Consider the following 21,667-nt stretch of genomic DNA (forward strand, 5'->3'; position numbering starts at 1 on the left):
GAGCACGCCATCAAAGAGCCCCAACAAAAGTTAAGTCAATGGAATCAAGGAAGACTCACCATAGTTGCAGTTATATCGAGCAGAAAAGAAAATGGTTGTGGTTGTTGGAGGCCAATCAGCTCATCTCATGGCGGTTCCTATTCTTCTCACCTCCATTGATGATTGCCATTGTAGACTTGATGCAATCCCAGCAGTGGCCCCTGCTCCCAGTGGCGCTGTTGGGACCAGTGAGCTGCAGCCCCAGTGGTATTCAGCCATCAGGAACATTCTCCACATAAACAGTGGAGAACCAGAATGGAGAAATGACTTAAATTATTGGCAAAGTGTCCAATTGGACCAGTTTTGTTGATTCACACAAACCACATTTTCCCAATTTGGGTACAATGTCCTTCTTTTGATTTTATTTTGGGTGACGTGTATGGTGGTATTTTTTTAAAGTTAATTTATTAGTGTCACAAGTAGGCTTACATTAACACTGCAATGAAGTTACTGTGAAAATCCCCGAGTAGCCACACTCCAGCACTTGTTTGGGTACACTGAGGGAGAATTTAACATGGCCAATGCACTTAACCAGCACATCTTTCAGGCTGTGGGAGGAAACCGGAGCACTCTGTCCCAGTATAACCCATAAATTTTAATAGCCGAAACATCCAAGGGTAAAAGTACCAAATGAGAGATGCCGTTCAATTCACTCCTATAGTAAACGATGGCCAAATGAAATCAATGCTACTGTGACTTAGCACAGTATGATTTCACAACAATCATATCTTGTATTGATTTGTCAACATATGAAAGAATTATGCATTAAAATGTATGTGGCTATGTTAATGTGATATCATTTTTAGATAGGACAAGTAAATGCTCATCCAGAAACCACCCTCAAGTGCACTTTGTTGAACAATTGCCACCATTTTCTCAGAGGAACTTATTCTTGTGACAGCTGGTGACTAGAAAACTCTCCTGGTGACCAACAATGCAAAAATTATAAATACACCCAAGTTTTGGATCAAATTAAACATTTACTTTAGTATTTCCTGCTTTTGAATATTGATTTAACATAAACATTTTGTGGGAAGTATTTGATCAGTGACTGTATGGAGTTTGCACGTTCTCCGTGTGTCTGCATGGGTTTCCTCTGGGTGTTCCGGTTTACCCCCTCAGTCCAATGATGTGGGGGTTAGGTGGATTGGCCATACAAAATTATTGTCCCAGAATGTGTAGATGAGCGGAATTAGTGGGATAACTACATGGGGTTACGGGGATAGGGCAAGGGCGGGATGCTCTGTTCGAGAGTCGGTGCAGACTCGAAGGTCTGAATGACCTCCTTCTGCTATATCTATATCATATACAGATAAATCAGCCTTATCTGTCTTACTGTAGCATAAATGTCCTCAGGTGAAACTTCAGTTCAAACTACAGTTAATAATAATATTGGCATGCGGTGTTCAATGTTTGCTTTACCTCAGATTTAATCCATAAAATTCTATAAAAAATTAGCACCAAATCAGGCCATTTGTTCATATTTTTCTGTGAATGTGTTTATTCCGCTCACAAGCTACATCTCACATTATTTCAGCTCACCTGATCAATTCATGTTTCTACTCCTTCCTCCCTTTGTGCTTATCTAATCTTCTAAATGCATCTATGTGATTCCTCTATATCACTCCATATGGTAGCAGGGCCTGTGCCCTCACTGCTCTGATCAAATAAAATAAGTCAGGTCATTTACCTTCTTAAAAACCTGCTTTGTAATAATATATGAGCATCAAAAAAAACTACTTTAAATCAAATACATTTGCATAAATTTGAGTCAAGCATAGACACTTTCTTGAGTTAAGACACCAGTTGATCCAAAAGCAGTTTGAGAATCCAAATTCTTTTGGGAGTTGGGTCATAGTGGCCTCTACAGGTATGATGGAATATGATGTGGAGATGCCGGCGTTGGACTGGGGTAAACACAGTAAGAAGTTTAACAACACCAGGTTAAAGTCCAACAGGTTTATTTGGTAGCAAAAGCCACAAGCTTTTGGAGCCTTAAGCTCCTTCTTCAGGTGAGTGGGAATTCTGTTCACAAACAGGGCATATAAAGACACAAACTCAATTTACAGAATAATGGTTGGAATGCGAATACTTACAGCTAATCAAGCCACTTAAAGGTACAAACAATGTGAGTGGAGAGAGCATTAAGACAGGCTAAACATTTAAACTGTCTGGAGACTATACACATCTCTTTAACCTGTCTTAATGCTCTCTCCACTCACATTGTTTGTACCTTTAAGACTTGATTAGCTGTAAGTATTCGCATTCCAACCATTATTCTATAAATTGAGTTTGTGTCTTTATATGCCCTGTTTGTGAACTGAATTCCCACTCACCTGAAGAAGGAGCTTAAGGCTCCAAAAGCTAGTGGCTTTTGCTACCAAATAAACCTGTTGGACTTTAACCTGGTGTTAAACTTCTGACGAAGGAATATTGCAGCAATAGAGCAATAATAATAATGTGATCAGTGTTAAGTATTCATATCTATCCCACAGGTGCTTCTTCAATCTAGTTAAAGGCGGGCTAAGCATTTATATATTTTTAATTTGTATATTTTGCATTATTCTTCACAAAGCCCAATTTGGAATATGAAATATCCACTGGAAATTAAAAGGAATGTTGATGTGTCCCCAACACCAGCAGTATTCATGTATTTTGTTATTTCTGACCTTGTTCAAATTTGCCTAGATCATTATTGTATCAATTTATTTTGTTTGACTTCCCAGATTTTTAAGTTCTTTAATTTTTTTGTTACTTTTGACGCGTGAGGAGCTCACATGGACTTCCCACATGGTAAGGTTGAAGATTGTTTTATAATGAGTGTGATGTATAATATTTTAATCTGCTGCTAAGTTGAAGCTATATTTTTTGGGCCAGTCTCTTTAGGGGCCCGAGGATACACAGTACTCAAGTGTCCTTCATAGAGCTATCAGGTAACGTGTCATTGGAAACTCCACCACGCCAGGGAAACTGTTACATGTGGCAGCAGAGGATACCCACTCCCTATGACCATAAAAGTCACGGCAGCCCTCAATTTTTACACAATTGGGTCGTTCCCAGGGCTCCACAGGGGACCTGTGTGACATCTCACAGGCTACCACCTATATGTGCATAATGGGTGCACTCTATGCAAGGGCTTAGGACTTTATTCATTTTGACCTGGACCAGGCCCAGCAAGACACGAGGACTATCAGATTTGGCTGGTCTGCCACAGGTGCAGGGGGCAATTGACAAACACTCATTGTTTGGAATATCCTGCAATTTTGGTCACTACATTATATTTCTGTTTCCAAATCATTTATGTGACTCTGTAACAGTAATTGACTTAGCTCTATGCCCTGAAGTACCTCACACAATACTCAGGTCACTGTGTGGGGTTTTGCATGCCAAAGGCAACAGGGCACGGAAGGCAGCAGGGCACGGAAGGCAGCAGGCCACCTCCACTCTGATGTACATCCTGAGAACACACCTCGATGTAGTGGGAAAGTTCACAACATCGCTCCATGCACCCCTTGGCATCAGCACGTCCCCTTCATAAACAGGAAAGGGTTCTTCTCCTTCAATGTGCAGCTGGTGTGTGAGTGACCACCACCTGCGATTCATGTATGCGTGTGCCTGTTTTCCAGGGAGCATAGATGATAGTTACATCCTTGGGCAATCAGATCCCTGGCATTTTCTAGTTCAGCCCAGGCTGTAAGGATGGCTCATTAGGTGCCACCCGGTCTGTGATTGAACGGTGCATCAGCCTCCTGAAGATACGCACTCGATGCATCCACTGGTCCACAGGGGCCCTACAGTACAGCCCCCGAGAGCGTCTCCTATATTGTGGTGGTTTGCTGTGCCCTACATAATCTGGCTCTGCAGCGTATGCCAGCATTCATGAGGAGGACATGGTGGAGAGGCATGTTTCCTTGGATGATGAGGAGCTTCAGGAAGGGGTTGAGAAAGAGGCCACTGAGGATTCAGAGAATGGAGGCCAGGCAGGGTCAAGGAAATGCATGGGCAGGAGGCCTAGAGACGCCCAGCCAACCTGTCCCTTCATGGTGTAGGACCAGCATGCAACAAACCCTATCCCCTGCACAGTGGCGTAACGGTTAGCACTGCTGCCTCACAGCGCCAGGGACCCAGGTTCGATTCTCGGCTTGAGTCACTGTCTGTGTGGAGTTTGCACGTTCTCCCCATGTCTGCGTGGGTTACCTCCAGGCGCTTCAATTCCTCCTACAGTCCAAAGATTTGTGGTTTAGGTGGATGGGCCATGCTAAATTGCCCCTTAGTGTCAGGGGGACTAGCGAGAGTAAATGTATGGTGTTATGGGGATAGGGCTTGGGTGGGATTGTGTTTGTCTGAATGGCCTCCTTCTGCACTGTCGGGATTCTATGATTCGATGAAGTGGCATTGCCCCCCCCGCTCCCCCCCCCCCCCCCAACTACCTGTGCCTAACTTCGCCCATGCCTGTGCTGTTCCCTAAATTCATTACACTTGTGAATTTTCCCACTACATCGAGGTGTGTTCTCAGGATGTACATCAGAGTGGAGGTGGTCTGCTGCCTGTAATGCCCTGTTGCCTGTAATGCCCTTGGCATGCAAACCCCACACAGTGACCTGAGTATTGTGTGGGGTACCTCATGGCATAGAGCTAGATCAATTACTGTTACAGAGTCACATAAATGATTTAGAAATAGAAACATAATGTCGTGACCAAAATTGCAGGATATTGCAAACAATTGAGTGGATGTGGGAGCAGAGAAGACGCTTTTAGTGTGTTATTATTCCCGGGGGAAGGTAGTTGTGTGTTGGGGCGGGGGTGGAGGGGGCTGTTGATCGGGGCGGGATTTGACAACATCCCTGCATTTTCGAGTTCAATGTGTTTTGATCAGCACAAAGTGAAATCCTGGAAACCTCAGTCATCGATAAACGACGTAAGCGTGAGAAATAACGTCAAAATATAGCCTCAGCTCGATGGGAATAAGGGGAAGTCGGTGAGTGTGTGCAGATTGAGCAGCAGCTCCTGGACAGGAAGGAACCAATCCCCTCAAACACGCGCCGGTGAGTTTGCTCAGACAGTAATTAATTGACTGAATCCAGCCTGCCTGTCACTGAGACATTGCTCAGTCGCTGCTATTCACTGACTGCTCAAAGTTTCCACAGAGGAGCCTGACACACAACTATTGGGAGGAGAGAATTTCAGGAAAATTTCGGGTGAGTTTCCACTTTAAAGTTTCTCTTTTGCTCCGGGAGAGAGGATCGGGGTTTATAAAATGTTATGAGGTTACAAGTTTAGAATCTATAAGGGTGGGCAGCACAGCCCGACAATGGTTAGCACTGCTGCTTTACAGTACCAAGAACCTTGTGTTCAATTCCAGCCTTGGGTCACGGGTGCTCCGGTTTCCTTCCACACTCCAAAGATGTGGATATTAGGTGGATTGGCCATGCCAAACTGCCCAAGCTGTGGTTAGGGGGGATTAGTGGGGTAAATACGTGGGGTTAAAGGGTAGGGCAGCTCTGTTGGAAAGTCGGTGGCGACTCGACGGGCCGAATGGCATCCTCTGCACTGTGGGGATTCTATGATATTTAAGATCCCTGCAGGCATTTCACCAGTTTTGCAGCCAGTTTCGCCGTCTCAGGCTGCGCCTGCCGAAAGCTCCCGGCTGTCAAAAAAACTGACAGAATGTGGGCATTCTGGAACTGGCCGAACAAAACGGTGTGGCACACTCCTGTTTTCAGACTTTAATGACACTGAGAAAAAACATTCTGTCGAACAAGATGTGGAGATGCCGGCGTCGGACTGGGGACCCAGTAAGAAGTTTCACAACACCAGGTTGGGCTTCGGGGGAGAGGAGGGGGAGGGGCTTTGGGGAGGGGGAAGGGCTTGGGGAGGGGGAGGGGCTTGGGGGAGGAGGAGGGGCTTGGGGAGGAGGGGCTTGGGGAGAGGGAGGGGCTTGGGGGAGGGGAGGGGCTTGGGGGAGGGCTTGGGGGAGGGGGGCGGCTGGAGGGGAGGGGGAGGAGCTGGGGGGGAGGGGAGGGGGGAGGAGCTGGGGGGGGAGGGGGGAGGAGCTGGGGGGGGAGGGGGGAGGAGCTGGGGGGGGAGGGGGGAGGAGCTGGGGGGTGAGGGGGAGGAGCTGGGGGGTGAGGGGGGAGGAGCTGGGGGGTGAGGGGGGAGGAGCTGGGGGGTGAGGGGGGAGGAGCTGGGGGGAGGCGGGGGTGAGGGGTGAGGAGGGGGTGAGGGGGGGGGGGGAGGGGGTGCAGACAGGGCTACAGATTCAAGCAGCTATTTCGAAATAGGACAATTTGAGATTAAATTGTCAGTTGGTGCTTTCTTGCACTGGGAATGAATTGCATTTGATGAATTCTGGGCGGAGTTGGACTCGGGGGTTGGACGGTATAGAACATAGAACTTTTGGTTTCACACAAACACGAGCTGATGAGTTTGAACACACAGTAGTGAACGTGTCTGAATTCAGCCTGACTGTCACTGAGACATTGCTCAGTCGCTGCTATTCACTGACTGCTCAAAGTTTCCACAAAGGAGCCAATACACAACAGCTACTGGGAGGAGAGAATTTCAGGAAAAGGTTCAGGTGAGTTTCTGCATGAAAGATTCTCCTTTTGCTCTGGGGGAGAGAATAGAGGTTTATAAAAGTTTGTTTTCATGACGATATTCTGCAAGCATAAACTATAATGAACATTTTTATTCTACATTTGTCTTGATGGTGGCTCATACATGAATATAAAACTACATTCTGAATAATATTCGCAGTCTAGCTCACCATATACTGTGACCATTTGCGCAGTATTACAGGTGGATGCTGGAGAGAGAAACCCAGTTAATATGTGGATTCTGGCTGTTCCTATACCTATTTCACCAGCTGAGGGTACCTTTTGTCTCAAAGGACAAATGCCTTCACCGTGCTCGACCCATTATGTAGTCCAGTGTGTACAACAGGGATTTTAACTTCAAATTATTTTTCAGTCCATTATGCAATTGTGAAATGTGTAAATGTTTTATTTATTTAGACTCGGCACATTAGATCATAGATACATAGTTCTAAATCTATCATCAGAGCTGTGTTTGTGCTTCTTTGCATTAACCAAATAAACTAAATTCAATCATGGCTGATATTTTTCTAAGTTTCAATAAGATCCCCCCCATCCTTCTAAACTCCGAGTACAGACCCTGAGTCCTCAACCATTCTTCATATGACAAGCTTTTCATTCCACGGATCATTCTTGTGAACCTCCTCTGGACCCTTTCCAAGGCCAGCACATCCTTCCTTAGATACGGGGGCCAAAACTGCTCACAATACTCTAAATGGGGTCTGACCAGAGCCTTGTACAGCCTCAGAAGTACATCCCTGCTCTTGTATTCTAGCCCACTCGACATGAATGTGAATGTAGCATTTGCCTTCCTAACTGCTGATTGAACCTGCACGTCAACCTTAAGAGAATCTTGAACAATGACTCCCAAGTACCTTGCAGTTCCTTAAAGGATACTGCATGAAAATAAACAGAGGGCATGATCTTATCAACTTGCCATGTTGGTCGTTACCACAGAGTATGGCTCAATGGTTTGATAAAGGTTTTCAGGTAGTTTGGCTTTATCTTAGAATCCCTACAGTGCAGAAGCACCAACCCTCTGACAGAGCATCTTACCCAGGGCCACCCTATCCCTGTAACCCCACACATTTACTCTGGAAATCCCTTTACCTACGCATCTTGGGACACTAAAGGTCAATTTGACATGGCCTATCTACCTAACCTGCACATCTTTGTACTGTGGGAGGAAACTGGAGCACCTGGAGGAAATCCAATCAGACACAAGAATCATAGAATCCCTACAGTGCAGAAGGAGGCCATTCGGCCCATCGAGTCTGCACCGACCACAGTCCCACCCAGGCCCTACCCCCACATATTTTACCCGCTAATCCCTCTAACCTACGCATCTCAGGACTCTAAGGGGCAATTTTTAACCTGGCCAATCAACCTAACCCGCACATCTTTGGACTGTGGGAGGAAACCGGAGCACCCGGAGGAAACCCACGCAGACACGAGGAGAATGTGCAAACTCCACACAGACAGTGATCCGAGCCGGGAATCGAACCCAGGACCCTGGAGCTGTGAAGCAGCAGTGCTAACCACTGTGCTACCGTGCCACCCATAAGTGGATTGTGCAAACTCCACACAGTCACCCGATGCTGGAATCGAACCCGAGTCCCTGGTGCTGTGAGGCAGCAGTGGTAACCACTGTGCCACCCATTCTATGATAAAAATTTCATAGATTTTTAAAAATAATCAATTTTATTTTGAGTGTCATTTATATTTTAGCTGCTACATTAAACCGTGGCCTGAATTTTCAGGATGGCGCTCCGCACCCCTCCGGCGAATCGTTCCCCACTCACTGACTGACAGGCCCATTGCCATTTTACGCTCAATGAACATTGACAGCTGGAAGGACTTGAATCCTCAATTGGATGAAAGCCCCGCCTTGGAGAGCTGTTAACCAATCAGATTGGAGGTTGCCTTTGGCAGGACCAGAAGATCCCGATGGTGGGAAGGGCTGGAAAATTCTCATGTCGGACCTAACTGACAACCTCCTTATTCTGAGACAGAGAGCACCCCCTAGATCTAGGCTCTCCAATGTGGGGAAACAGCCTCTGAGTGGACTTGAAAGGATAGAAACTAAGAATTCTTTACATTTCTAATGAGCTCAACTCTTGTTGTTCTAAACTCCAGAGAATATAAACCTAGACATTCATTCTCTTCTCATTGCACAATACCCTCATCCTAGAAATCAATCTAGTACAGCTTTATTGCACTCTCATCTATGATAACTATATCCTTCCTTGGGTACAGAAACCAAGACTTGTATACCTCTTGGGAGAGACAGCAAAACTGGGGGCCATAAATATAAGATAATCACTTATAAATCAAAAGAAGTTTATGCTGAGAAGCATCATGGGAGGAGACTCACGTGAAGCAAAAATACCAGCAGGGACCAGTGGGACTGAATAAACTATGTCTCTGCTTTTAATACAATTTACCTCTATTGACTAATTAGTTTGCTGTAATGTTATTCACTGGTATCCAGGATTGGGAGGAGCAGAAATTTAGAGGGAATAAACCTTTGCTTTGAGGCTGGGTCCAATCCAAGCTGCTTAATAAAAAGCCACACAGGGACAGTTTCTGTTTTCCTCACATGAAGCACACAGGCTGTATCCCTGTTGGTGCAGACACCATTTTCCAAAGCTGAGCTACTTAGATGTTGCAATTATCAAGGCTGAAGAACCCTCAAAAATTGTGTAAAAACATAGACTTTAATAAACTGAAACCAGCTTCCTATTGCGCCTTCAACTAGAACTAACCTTGGGTTTTCTTTGCAGCGGCACAGATGCTACACTGTAAACACAGTTGCGTAAGGAAGGAATTTCAAATATGCTAGGTAGCCATTATTCTACACTGTCATAAGAATAATGAAAATCTATGGTGAGCTTTACTGCAATTGGTACTGCACGATAAATGATTTACTAAATCACCAGGATTTTGTGAATCAGTTAGTATTTCAGTCACATTCTCTCTGTTGAGGCTGCACAACCTCATACTCTACCTTTCTGTTCACATTACATTTCCAAATATATTCCAGGCCAAATTTATCACTTAAGCTGTGTTTAATAATGTAGTTAATCTGATAATTATCACATTGCTGTTGTGGGGCTGTTCTCTGAGCAAATTTGTGGTGTTTCTACAACAATGACTAAACTTCAGAAGAGCTTTATTAGCTGCAAAGTGCATTGAGTGGGGCTGGTTAGCTCAGCTAGCTGGAGTGTGGTGCTTAATGCCAACAGCACAGTTTTAGTCACTGAATAGACAGAGATAGTTTTTGGGTCTGTCTCTTCTCCTTGCCCATTCTGATATCAGGCATAGAAACACATGGTGAGCCATTGTTAGCAAACCTAGGACACTACGTGAAGACAAGTGCATAATGGGAACTTCTCTAAATGCAGTTCTCTTTCTTCATGTTAATGAATAAATGCCAGCAGGAAGAGTCTGCTCGGACATACTTCTTTCAGTAAGATTTTTTTTTTCCTCTTTTTAGGAAGAACCATCTTCATGAAGAAAAGGAAAAGGGACATTCTGGCACAGTATCTACAATGATATTCCCATATTCACTAAGCATTCATCTTTTCAAACTTGCCTCAGGTAATACATGTTAATGGAGGCAAACTATTATGTTTACAGGAAAAGATATCATTGAGTAAATTACATATGTAGATGTAACATTATCCTTCCAGAGAATGAACCTCCCTGTCCTTAGGACTACATCGACTCACCTGAACCTTGATTGGATGTAGGTGTTAAATGGAAAGACAAAGGGTCCGATTTTATCATAAACGGGCGCGAAAACATGGTAAAGTCGGGCGTGAGGCCATTAACACGATCTGTGCAGATGGCCACTTTACCAAGGCCCGGGAATGGCCGCGTTCCAATTCACACCCAAAACAGGCGCAACGGTGATTTAAATGCATTTGCAAGCATTTCAATTGAATTAATGAACTGCCCACCCAAATTTATCAGCATTTCCCCCTTTACCACCGCGTTTGCCAATCTGGAACAGCGCCGAAATGGACATGCTAAATAAAAGTCTGTTTCGGGTGCTCCAGCTGCTGAACAGGTAAGTTCAGAACTTCCAACGGCTCTGACTCAGATCATTGGTGGCGCGGGGGGGAGGCGGGCCAGATCATTCTCTGGGGGTTGGGGGGGGTAGCTGAGAGTGAGGCCAGATTGTTCTCTGGTTTGGGGGGGGGGGAGGAAGGAGGCAGGTAAGATGTATCGCGGGAGGGGAGGCCCGATCGCTCACTGGTGGGGTGGGGAGCCAGATGGATCTCTGGTTTGGGGGGGGGGGGGGGGGGGGGGGGGTGGGGGGAGAGAGGCGGGTAAGATGTATCTCTGGTGGGCGGGGGGGTGGGGCGCTGCCACTCTGCAGGCGATTGGTGGGGGGGAAGGGGGCAGAAGGTCGTGATCAGTCTGGGTAGCGGGGAGGTGGGTGGATAAGGGATACAGTTAAGTTGTAGGGGTGGGGATGATGTCTGTGGGGCCATTGCTCCCGGGCCGCTTTATCTGTTTTTTTGTGGCCAGGGAGCGATGTGACACGGGCACGCTTTTTCAAATTTTTTTCTAACTGCGCATGCGCAGTTCAAAGCTCCAATCGTTTCAGATGCACTAAGCCCCGCCCACAGCGCGATTCAGACCTACGATTCAAACTCGTGATTTTTCTTTTTCAAGCTAATTGTGTATGGGAGCTCCTGAAAGCAGATTTCCAGGTCAGATCTGAATTGCGCCCAGATTCAGCACTTAGAATGAAAATGGTAAAATCAGGCCCAAAGAGTGAGAAACCTCCTTCACATAGTGAAATTGTGCAAATCATGTAGCTGACCAGCACAGAGAATTTCAGACTCCTCTAACCAGTGAATCACTTGGTTTAGTTGACAAGCCACTTTGCAGTCCCAATTCTCACCCCTACACCAGCTGAGGCCCAGCTGACCAGAGCCACCCCAGCCATACTGCAGGTCTGAACTCCCCCTGCAAGCCCAACTCGCCACCCTTGCTGATCCAACCCAATCCCCCCTCTGAGGTCACCCCCACTCCCTGAAGTACAAATACCCCCACACCCCTGGCACAAAGCAGGATGATTGTGCTATTGAAAGCCAATCATCTCCGTTCTTAGACGTCACTGTAGGTTCTTCCATAGGGTAGTGTCCCAGGCCAACCATCTTCAGCTGCTTCACTAAATGCCTGCTTTCCGTAATAAGGTCAGAAGTGGCCATGTTCGCCGATGATTGCATAATATTCAGCACCATTCATGACTCCTCAGATACTGAAGCAGTCCATGTCCAAGTTCAGGAAGATCTGAACAATATCCAGGCTTTGGTTGGCTCGGGCAAGGAACGTTCTTGGTACACTATCATCTACAAAGCACAGTTCCAACAAAACTGAAGAAGCTTGACACCATCAGGACTAAGCAGTCTACAAATATTTACCCCCTCCCCAACTGACACACAATGGCAGCAGTGTGTACCATCTACACTGCAGAACTCACACCTTAGTTCCTTGGCTCCTCAGACAGCACCTTCCAAACTCACAACCACTATTATCTAGAAGGCAAGGACAGCTCACACATGGGAACGACGAGATCTGGAAGTTCTTATCCAAACCACTTATCAAACTGACCTGGAAATATACGCAGGAATTCTACCGCCCCTCCTGCCATGGGAATTGGAGCGGGTGAGAGGTGGACAATCAGAAGGTCCATTGACCTCGGGTAGGATTTTACGGTCTCGGGTCGAGCGAGACCGTAAAATCCTGCCCACCATGTTGTTCCATGACTGTTGCTGCGTCAAAATCCTGCGATTCTCTAATAGCACTGTGGGTGTATCTACACAACATGGACTGCAGCTTAAACTACCTTCACTAGGGCAATGACTGATCGGGAAAAATTGCTGGCCTAATCAGCAACGCTCAAATCCCGTAAATACATTTTAAGTTTTTGTTCTTCGATCAGCAACAAAAACGTTGATGTGTGCAATCTATGCTTGTATTTTCCAGTATTCCTTTTGTTTGTATTGCGTAGAGAAACATTACTCACCAGACCTGATATCAAAACTAACGCCCCTGCAGGAGAACAAGTCCTGTTCCTTATACAGAACTAAAGCAGAGACCATTACTATAGTGTAACATTTCGATCAAGATTTCCTCATCAGATTTTACTGTGCTGTTATTTTTCAGTTTAGCACACAGTTACGCAGGCCAAGGGTATTCTGCAGTTACCGGGCCCTCGGTCTGCCTCCGTTGAAAGGCTTTACACTGTGGCCTTTCGCCATTGTGCCTTTGCGGCGGCTGCCCCAAGCTTGAGTGTGTCCCTCAGCACATAGTCCTGGACCTTGGAATGTGCCAGTCTGCAACACTCGGTCGACGACAAATCTTTCAACTGGAAGATCAGCAAGTTTTGGGCGGACCAAAGTGCGTCCTTCACCGAGTTGATGACCCTCCAGCAGCAGTTGATATTTGTCTCGGTGTGCGTCCCTGGAAACAGCGCGTAGAGCACAGAGTGCTGCGTCACCGAACTGCTCGGGATGAACCGTGCCAAATACCACTGCATCTCACTCCAGACCTTCTTTGCAAAGACACATTCCACAAGGAGGTGTGTGACCGTCTCATCACCCCCGCAGCTACTTCAAGGGCAGCGGGCGGTGATGTTGAGACCTCGAGCGTGCACAAAGGATCTGACGGGGAGTGCCCTTCTCACCACCAGCCAAGCCAGGTCTTGGTGCTTGGTTGTGAGTTCTGGTGATCCATAGGGGGAGAGGGAGGGCCGTTGCCACTCTGCGTGTGATTGGTGGGGGGGGGGGAAGGGGGCCGCGATCGGTCAGGGTAGCAGTGAGGGGGGGGGGCAGATAAGGTGATCAGTTATGTTGTGGGTGGGGCTGTCTGTGGGCGCCTGGGTGAGGCATTATCCGATCTGGGAACAATGTGGCAGGGGAGCTTTTTCTATTTTGTATTTGCTGCGCGTGTGCAGTTGAAGGCTCCGATCGGAGCTGCAGCATTTTGGGCACGTTAAGCCCCCGCCCACAGGGTTCTTCAGCACATTTCAGAATCGCTGATATTTTTTCAGGCAGTTTGTGTATGGGGGCGCCTGAGAACTGGTCTAAAAGTCGGATCTGAAACACTCCCAGTTTCAAGACCGCCCAGCACTTAGAATTAAAATGGTAAAATAGGGCCACTGTCTTTGTCAACAGATTACTGAGTCTTTTGCAGAAGATCAAGCCATTCTACTCTCCTGTCACACTAAACGTCAAAGAAACAGTTTACCTACCTTTCCCCTCCAACCTCACTCAGTATGGCCAACAATTAAAAATTAACGTGTGCAATCTATGCTTATGTTTTCCAGTATTCCATTTGTTTGTAGTGAGTGGAGAAGCATTACGAATCAGACCTGATATCATCACTAACGCCACTGCTGGAGAACAGGTCCTGTTCCCTGTACAACATCCAAACACTGATCAATATGATATAACATTTAGATTGAAAACTCCAGTACACTTAAATATTTTAACATGGAAATCAAATAATCCAGAGAAACTACACATTGTGCACCGATTGTATCAACACAGAGTTGGAATCTACAGAGGTCTTGTGGTGCTGAATGATGTACAGGTTAATGACACTGGAGAATATGAAATATACATTGACTACTATGGGACAGAGCTGAAAAACCGTGATCAAATTACATTCAGGATGCATGTATTTGGTAAGTGTTCAACACTGAAGCTTTTGCTAACTTTGAGGAGTGAACAGTTTTTCATTGATGCCTGAAAGGGTTCATGATGTAAATAGTTTATCATCAAATTACATAGTTTCATCTTTAAGTAAAGAACTGGGTCAAATTCTTCACGTAATATCAGTAATACAGTCTGTACACTTGCATCAACATTTAATTTGCAACATACTTAACAGAACTAGTTTCACATTAACGCCCCTTCATTGATGGAGTGTTGAGTATAGGCATTGGAAAATCATGTTACAGCTGTATAAGACTTTGGTTAGGCCACATTTGGAGTACTGAGTACAATTTTGGTCGCCACACTACCACAAGGATGTTGGTGCATTGGAAAGGGTGCAGAAGAGATTTACTAGGATTTTGCCTGGTTTGCAGGATATGGACTATGAAGAAAGGTTGAACAAACTTGGACTGTTTTTGTTGGAGCGCAGAGGATGAAGGGGAACCTGATAGAGGTTTACAAGATTGTGACAGGCTTGGATAGAGTGGAAAGTCAGAATCTTTTTTCCCAGGAACAAAGGGTCAATTACTCGGGGGCAGAGGTTGAAGATGAGAGGGGGATAGTTTAAAAGAGATATAAGTGGCATGTTTTTTACACAGAAGGTGGTAAGTGCCTGGAACGCACTGCCATAGAAAGTTGTGGAAGCAGATTCTATAACAATGTCCAAGAGGCATCTGGATAGATACATGAATAAGCAGGGAATAGAGGGATATGGGCCACGTAGAGGCAAGAAAATATTAGATTAGAGAGGCATCTGTGTTGGCACACACTTGGAGGGCCGAAGGGCCTCTTCCCCTGCTATACTGTTCCTTGTACTTTGAACTGATCTAACCAAGTTTCTCCACAGGAACTTCTGAAGTCAGCACAATCATCTTAAGGTCCAGTATATCCGCACCCCAACCTTTGCCCTGAGGGTCCGATCGTCCTCACTGTACCAGCAACCCATTTCCCAGCCACCCATCCTGCAGCCACATCAGCTGCAGGTTATTTGGAATTTTCAGGCTAAGACCCCACCATCCAAAGAATTCAGACTCCTGTTTAAGAGGAAGTGTCCCTGAGGGTGGCATTATTGGCTTAGTGGCTAAGAATAAAGCAGGTTCCTCAATGGAAATGTTTCTTTAGCATTTCAATTACCCCAAATCAAATATAGTCTCAATAACTGGCAACATTTCCTGTCACTGATTTTGGACAAACTGGGTTCTGCATTACAATTTGTACAGAAAACGAAGTGTTGACATTCAGAAAATACTTGAATTCAATTGTTGAAACCTCATGCCATCTGCATTTTTTACAAACTGATTTGGATTGATTTGTTTCATTCTCAGCAGCAGAAGAATTCCTGTTACATATGAAATTTCTAACAGTGGAGTCCCTTTGTATCTTACATCGTCCATAAACTGAATGCATTTGTGAAGCACAAACACAAGACATGAGTTAATATCAGGACCTCTATTGGAACTTCAGGCTTTAACATTAGCCTGTCTGAAATACAGAACAAAATGGAAATATTTCTATTCTGGTTTATTTCATCACTCAGAAATATCTCATATCTAAAATGAATTACTCTAAAGTGCAATGACTAAGTGGTTAATTATTATCTGTCTATTTCAGAACCAGTTTCCCAGCCTGTCACAGTGATTCTTGGTAACTGTTTGAGTTCACCAAATATCACTTTGAGCTGCTCTGTCTCCAATGGAACAAATTACTTTATTCACTGGCAAAAGGTGTCTTTGTCTGGAGTTCTCAACGAGACGTATGATGGGACCGTGCTTGTGATAGACTGTGTTACTGAAGAGGAGCAACATGTGTACAGATGCGTAGCAGCAAACGCCGTCAGTAATGCAACCAGCCACCCAGTGACTGTCAGTCAATCTAATGGGGCCAATCCCAAGGGTGAGAAATTGGAAAAGTTATCCAAACTATTTTAGGAACAATTTTTGTAGATTTCCTTCAGAATTTAGCTCAGAATGTGCAGTGATAATGTTCTGACGCAAGCATTCCTCAATATCCATTTCTAATACAACTGCCAAATCTGCCAACATTTGTAGATGGGGGTACAACAACAAAACCTGTATTTATAAAGCACCTTAAACATAATAACGGATTCCAAATATAACTAGATTACATGACTGACTTTAGGAAGGAAGTCTAATACATAGAGGTATTACAGTAGTGATTATAAAATATTGTCAAGGATAAAATCTTTAAATTATGGAAGGGACAAGAGATTGTGGAGCTGTTTTCTTTAGAAGAGGAAAGAAGATTTGACAGTAAAGTTCAAAATCATGATGTGATTTGATTAATCAGGAAAAACTATTTCCACACGTCAATTCGGACATCAATTTTTCATGGATAGAGTTAAGGGATAGAGTAAGAGAATTTTTATGTGCTGTAAGTTTTTGGATCTGGAATACCTCACTGCAATCACTTGTAGAAGCAGAATCCAGAATGGATTTTAAATGAGAATTGGGTGTATGTTGGAAAAATAAAATTTACATTATGGGAAAAGGAATAATTATGTAGTTCTCTCTCTGAGAGTTGGGATGGGTATAATGAGCTGGATGGTCTCTTCTGTTTCATAAATACTATCCATCTGTTTTAGGTAAAAGAAACCGTTTGATTCTGGTCTATTTGGGGATGGCATGTCTGGTGCCCATCATTTTCTGCATCCTACTCTATATAAGGTGGTAAGTACTACATTTCAAATTAGTGTAAACAACAGAAGTTCAAATACATTATCCAATGATCTACTTCATTATGAAATACTATCTGCAGATACGCTGTTTTTATTGTAAAATAAAAGAAATGATGACAACAATTTTAGCTGATAAAGAAAATTTGAAGAGGTTATCATGTTGGAATATATTTTTTCCTTCCAGCAATGGTCCAGTATTGAACTGCTAAGTACACAGAGCTTTAGGTCACACGTTGGAGTTCTGATAATATTGCTTATAAACTGTTTGGCATAAGTTGGCTGAAATAACGTGATAGAATTGTTTCATATGAATCACGTCCCATATGAACAAATGTGAAAAATGCTTTCTGATGAGTATTGTTAAGTGCAAGACTCGTCTGTTTACAGGAATCAAGAAGGATCCCTGTTATATCTTTAATCTTTTGAAAGATGAAAAATGTCACATGACAAGGCAGCTTTGTGGACAGAACAACTAATTCAATATATAAAGGACAGTGAAATTATTAAGCAAGGCTCACTTAGTAGAATACACTGAGTGTGGTCAGATACTATGGGGGCAATCTTACCGGCTCGCCCCACTGGTTGATCACAAGGCGAGCCAGTATGATAGGGCGAGAAGCGCAAAATTGGGTTTGTGCCCTATTTTTTGCCCCTCACGATGTTACTGGCACAAAGCTGATTTCAATAGCTGATTTTCAACAGATTTTGGGCGGCATGGTGGCGCAGTGGTTAGCAGTATTGCCTCACCGTGCCAGGGACCCAGGTTCAATTCCAGCCTCGGGTTACTGTCTCGTAGGTGCATAATTAATTAGCTGAACAGCATAAGATCTTGTGGGTTCAGTCACCCAGCTGTACATCAGACTTCACTCCAACTTCTGTTCTCACCACAGCACCAGAATATTGGACAGCTTACCACAGAAGGGAGGCAGTGGCTGTCTTTAGAGGTCAGGTCATGGGCACGAGGGACCACTTTAAAGCAAGAACAATGTGTTTTTCTTGGAGCTGTTGGAACATTAGTTAACAGCTTTGTTGGGATACTGACTAAATTACACCTAAGTAGTCCCAGTTTCAATATCAAATCTGTGCAGAGTTACTCTGGCAGTAATGGGGTAACTAGGGGGTTGTTCATTACTGCCTTAGGGATGGGAAAGAAGGATTGATTGTCAGTGATTTTACCAAACTTAAAAGGTGAAATGAAAAGTTGGAAAATTTAAATTTCTTAAGGTTTGGATTTTAAGTAATTAAGATGCAATTGTAATTTCTTTGCACACTGAACATTTTTTAAAAAGTACTACAGTGTGCATATGACATGATTTGTTAGCTCTTAATTGTGCAGGCCTATCATCCTTTTAATAAATACCATCCTGTTTTCCAACCTTTCTCAACAGGCACAAAAGGAACATGAAGTAGAGCAAATAGTTATGATGTACTTGGATATCCAGAAAACATTTGAAAAAGTGCAATATATTTAAAATAACTTACAGTTAAAAAAGCTCACCAACGTCTCCACTTTCTCAGGAAGCTACAACTTTCACCAACTTTTACAGATGCAATATAGAAAACATTCTTTCTGGGTGAATCACAGCTTGATATGGCTCCTGCTCTGCCCTGGGACGCAAGAAACTACAAAGGGTCATGATTGAAGCCCAGTCCATGACGCAAACCAACCTCCCATCGATTGATTTTGTCCACACTCCCATTGCCTCATAAAAACATCCAGCATAATCAAGGACCCCACCCAGCCTGGACAATGCTCACATTGTCTGAGTAGGGCCAGAAATGTCATCAGCAAAATATCCTCAAGGTGATTTATGTAGTGCACTTGTTTGGGTACACTGAGGGAGAGTTTTGCATGGCCAATGCACTTAACCAGCACATCTTTCAGGCTGTGGGAGGAAACCGGAGCACTCTGTCCCAGTGTACCCCATAAATTTTAACAGCCGAAACATCCAAGGCAAAAGTACCAAATGAGAGATGCCGTTAGATTCACTCCTATAGTAAACGATGGCCAAATGAAATCAATGCTACTGTGACTTAGCACAGTGTGATTTCACAACAATCATATCTTGTATTGATTTGTCAACATATGAAAGAATTATGCATTAAAATGTATGTGGCTATGTTAATGTGATATCATTTTTAGATAGGACAAGTAAATGATCATCCAGAAACCACCCTCAAGTGCACTTTGTTGAACAATTGCCACCATTTTCTCAGACGAACTTATTCTTGTGACAGCTGGTGACTAGAAAACTCTCCTGGTGACCAACAATGCAAAAATTATAATTACACCCAAGTGTTGGATCAAATTAAACATTTACTTTAGTATTTCCTGCTTTTGAATATTAATTTAATATAAACATTTTGTGGGAAGTATTTGAGCAGTTTGTAGATCAGTGACTGTATGGAGTTTGCACGTTCTCCGTGTGTCTGCATGGATTTCCTCTGGGTGTTCCGGTTTCCCCCCTCAGTCCAATGATGTGGGGGTTAGGTGGATTGGCCATACAAAATTATTGTCCCAGAATGTGTAGATGAGGGGAATTAGTGGGATAACTACATGGCGTTACGGGGATAGGGCAAGGGCGGGATGCTCTGTTCGAGAGTCGGTGCAGACTTGATGGTCTGAATGATCTCCTTCTGCTATATCTATATCATATACAGATAAATCAGCCTTATCTGTCTTACTGTAGCATAAATGTCCTCAGGTGAAACTTCAGTTCAAACTACAGTTAATAATAATATTGGCATGAGGTGTTCAATGTTTGCTTTACCTCAGATTTAATCCATAAACTTCTATAAAAAATTACAGCACCAAATCAGGCCATTTGTTCATATTTTTCTGTGAATGTGTTTATTCCGCTCACAAGCTACATCTCACACTATTTCATCTCACCTGATCAATTCATGTTTCTACTCCTTCCTCCCTTTGTGCTTATCTAATCTTCTATATGCATCTATGTGATTCCTCTATATCACTCCATATGGTAGCAGGGCCTGTGCCCTCACTGCTCTGATCAGATAAAATAATAGTAAGAGTTTTACAACACCAGGTTCAAGTCCAACAGGTTTATTTGGTAGCAAACACCATTAGCTTTCGGAGCGCTGCTCCTTCGTCAGATGGAGTGCATTTCCACTCCATCTGACAAAGGAGCAGCGCTCCAAAAGCTAATGGTATTTGCTACCAAATAAACCTGTTGGACTTGAACCTGGTGTTGTTAAAACTCTTACTGTGTTCACCCCAGTCCAACCCCGGCATCTCCACTTCAGATAAAATAAGTCAGGTCATTTACCTTCTTAAAAACCTGCTTTGTAATAATATATGAGCATAAAAAAAACTACTTTAAATCAAATACATTTGTATAAATTTGAGTCAAGCATAGACACTTTCTTGAGTTAAGACACCAGTTGATCCAAAAGCAGTTTGAGAATCCGAATTCGTTTGGGAGTTGGGTCATAGTGGCCTCTACTGGTACGATGGAATATGATGTGGAGATGCCGGCGTTGGACTGGGGTAAACACAGTAAGAAGTTTAACAACACCAGGTTAAAGTCCAACAGGTTTATTTAGTAGCAAAAGCCACAAGCTTTCGGAGCCTTAAGCTCCTTCTTCAGGTGAGTGGGAATTCTGTTCGCAAACAGGGCATATAAAGACACAAACTCAATTTACAGAATAATGGTTGGAATGCGAATACTTACAGCTAATCAAGTCTTAAAGGTACAAACAATGTGAGTGGAGAGAGCATTAGGACAGGTTAAAGAGATGTGTATTGTCTCCAGACAGATTAAATGTTTAACCTGTCTTAATGCTCTCTCCACTCACATTGTTTGTACCTTTAAGACTTGATTAGCTGTAAGTATTCGCATTCCAACCATTAATCTATAAATTGAGTTTGTGTCTTTATATGCCCTGTTTGCGAACAGAATTCCCACTCACCTGAAGAAGGGGCTTAAGGCTCCGAAAGCTTGTGGCTTTTGCTACCAAATAAACCTGTTGGACTTTAACCTGGTGTTAAACCTCTGACGATGGAATATTGCAGGAATAGAGCAATAATAATAATGTGATCAGTGTTAAGTATTCATATCTAACCACGGGTGCTTCTTCAATCTAGTTAAAGGCGGGCTAAGCATTTATATATTAATTTGTATATTTTGCATTATTCTTCACAAAGCCCAATTTGGAATATGAAATATCCATTGGAAATTAAAAGGAATGTTGATGTGTCCCCAACACCAGCAGTATTCATGTATTTTGTTATTTCTGACCTTGTTCAAATTTGCCTTGATCATTATTGTATCAATTTATTTTGTCTGACTTCCCAGATTTTTAAGTTCTTTAATTTTTTTGTTACTTTTGACGCATGAGGAGCTCACATGGACTTCTCGCATGGTAAGGTTGAAGATTGTTTTATAATGAGTGTGATGTATAATATTTTAATCTGCTGCTAAGTTGAAGCTATATTTTTTGGGCCAGTCTCTTTCGGGGCCCGAGGATACACAGTACTCAAGTGGCCTTCATAGAGCTGTCAGGTAACATGTCATTGGAGACTCCACCACGCCAGGGAAACTGTTACATGTGGCAGCAGAGGACACCCACTCCCTGTGACC

The 21,667-nt window shown here is 43.8% G+C and overlaps 1 protein-coding gene across 1 annotated transcript; it reads left to right on the top strand.

Annotated features, from left to right (window-relative positions):
• The first annotated feature begins 6,230 nt into the window (after positions 1 to 6,230).
• Positions 6,231 to 19,876, top strand: LOC144484187 (hepatic and glial cell adhesion molecule-like). Its single transcript, XM_078202728.1, has 6 exons — positions 6,231 to 6,616; positions 10,129 to 10,232; positions 13,978 to 14,337; positions 15,980 to 16,261; positions 16,971 to 17,055; positions 18,452 to 19,876. The coding sequence occupies exons 1-6, from the start codon at positions 6,381 to 6,383 to the stop codon at positions 18,471 to 18,473; spliced, it is 1,089 nt and encodes a 362-aa protein (XP_078058854.1). The 5' UTR covers positions 6,231 to 6,380; the 3' UTR covers positions 18,474 to 19,876.
• Positions 19,877 to 21,667: the final 1,791 nt, after the last annotated feature.

Source organism: Mustelus asterias, chromosome 3, assembly GCF_964213995.1.
Source record: "Mustelus asterias chromosome 3, sMusAst1.hap1.1, whole genome shotgun sequence".
Classification (NCBI taxonomy): domain Eukaryota; kingdom Metazoa; phylum Chordata; class Chondrichthyes; order Carcharhiniformes; family Triakidae; genus Mustelus; species Mustelus asterias.

Coding starts and splice junctions, on each gene's coding strand:
- LOC144484187 (XM_078202728.1), top strand. CDS start 6,381: ATGAATTCTGGGCGGAGTTGGACTCGGGGGTTGGACGGTATAGAACAT. Junction 10,233..13,977: donor TCTTTTCAAACTTGCCTCAG/GTAATACATGTT, acceptor TATGTTTTCCAG/TATTCCATTTGTTTGTAGTG. Junction 14,338..15,979: donor ATTCAGGATGCATGTATTTG/GTAAGTGTTCAA, acceptor TGTCTATTTCAG/AACCAGTTTCCCAGCCTGTC.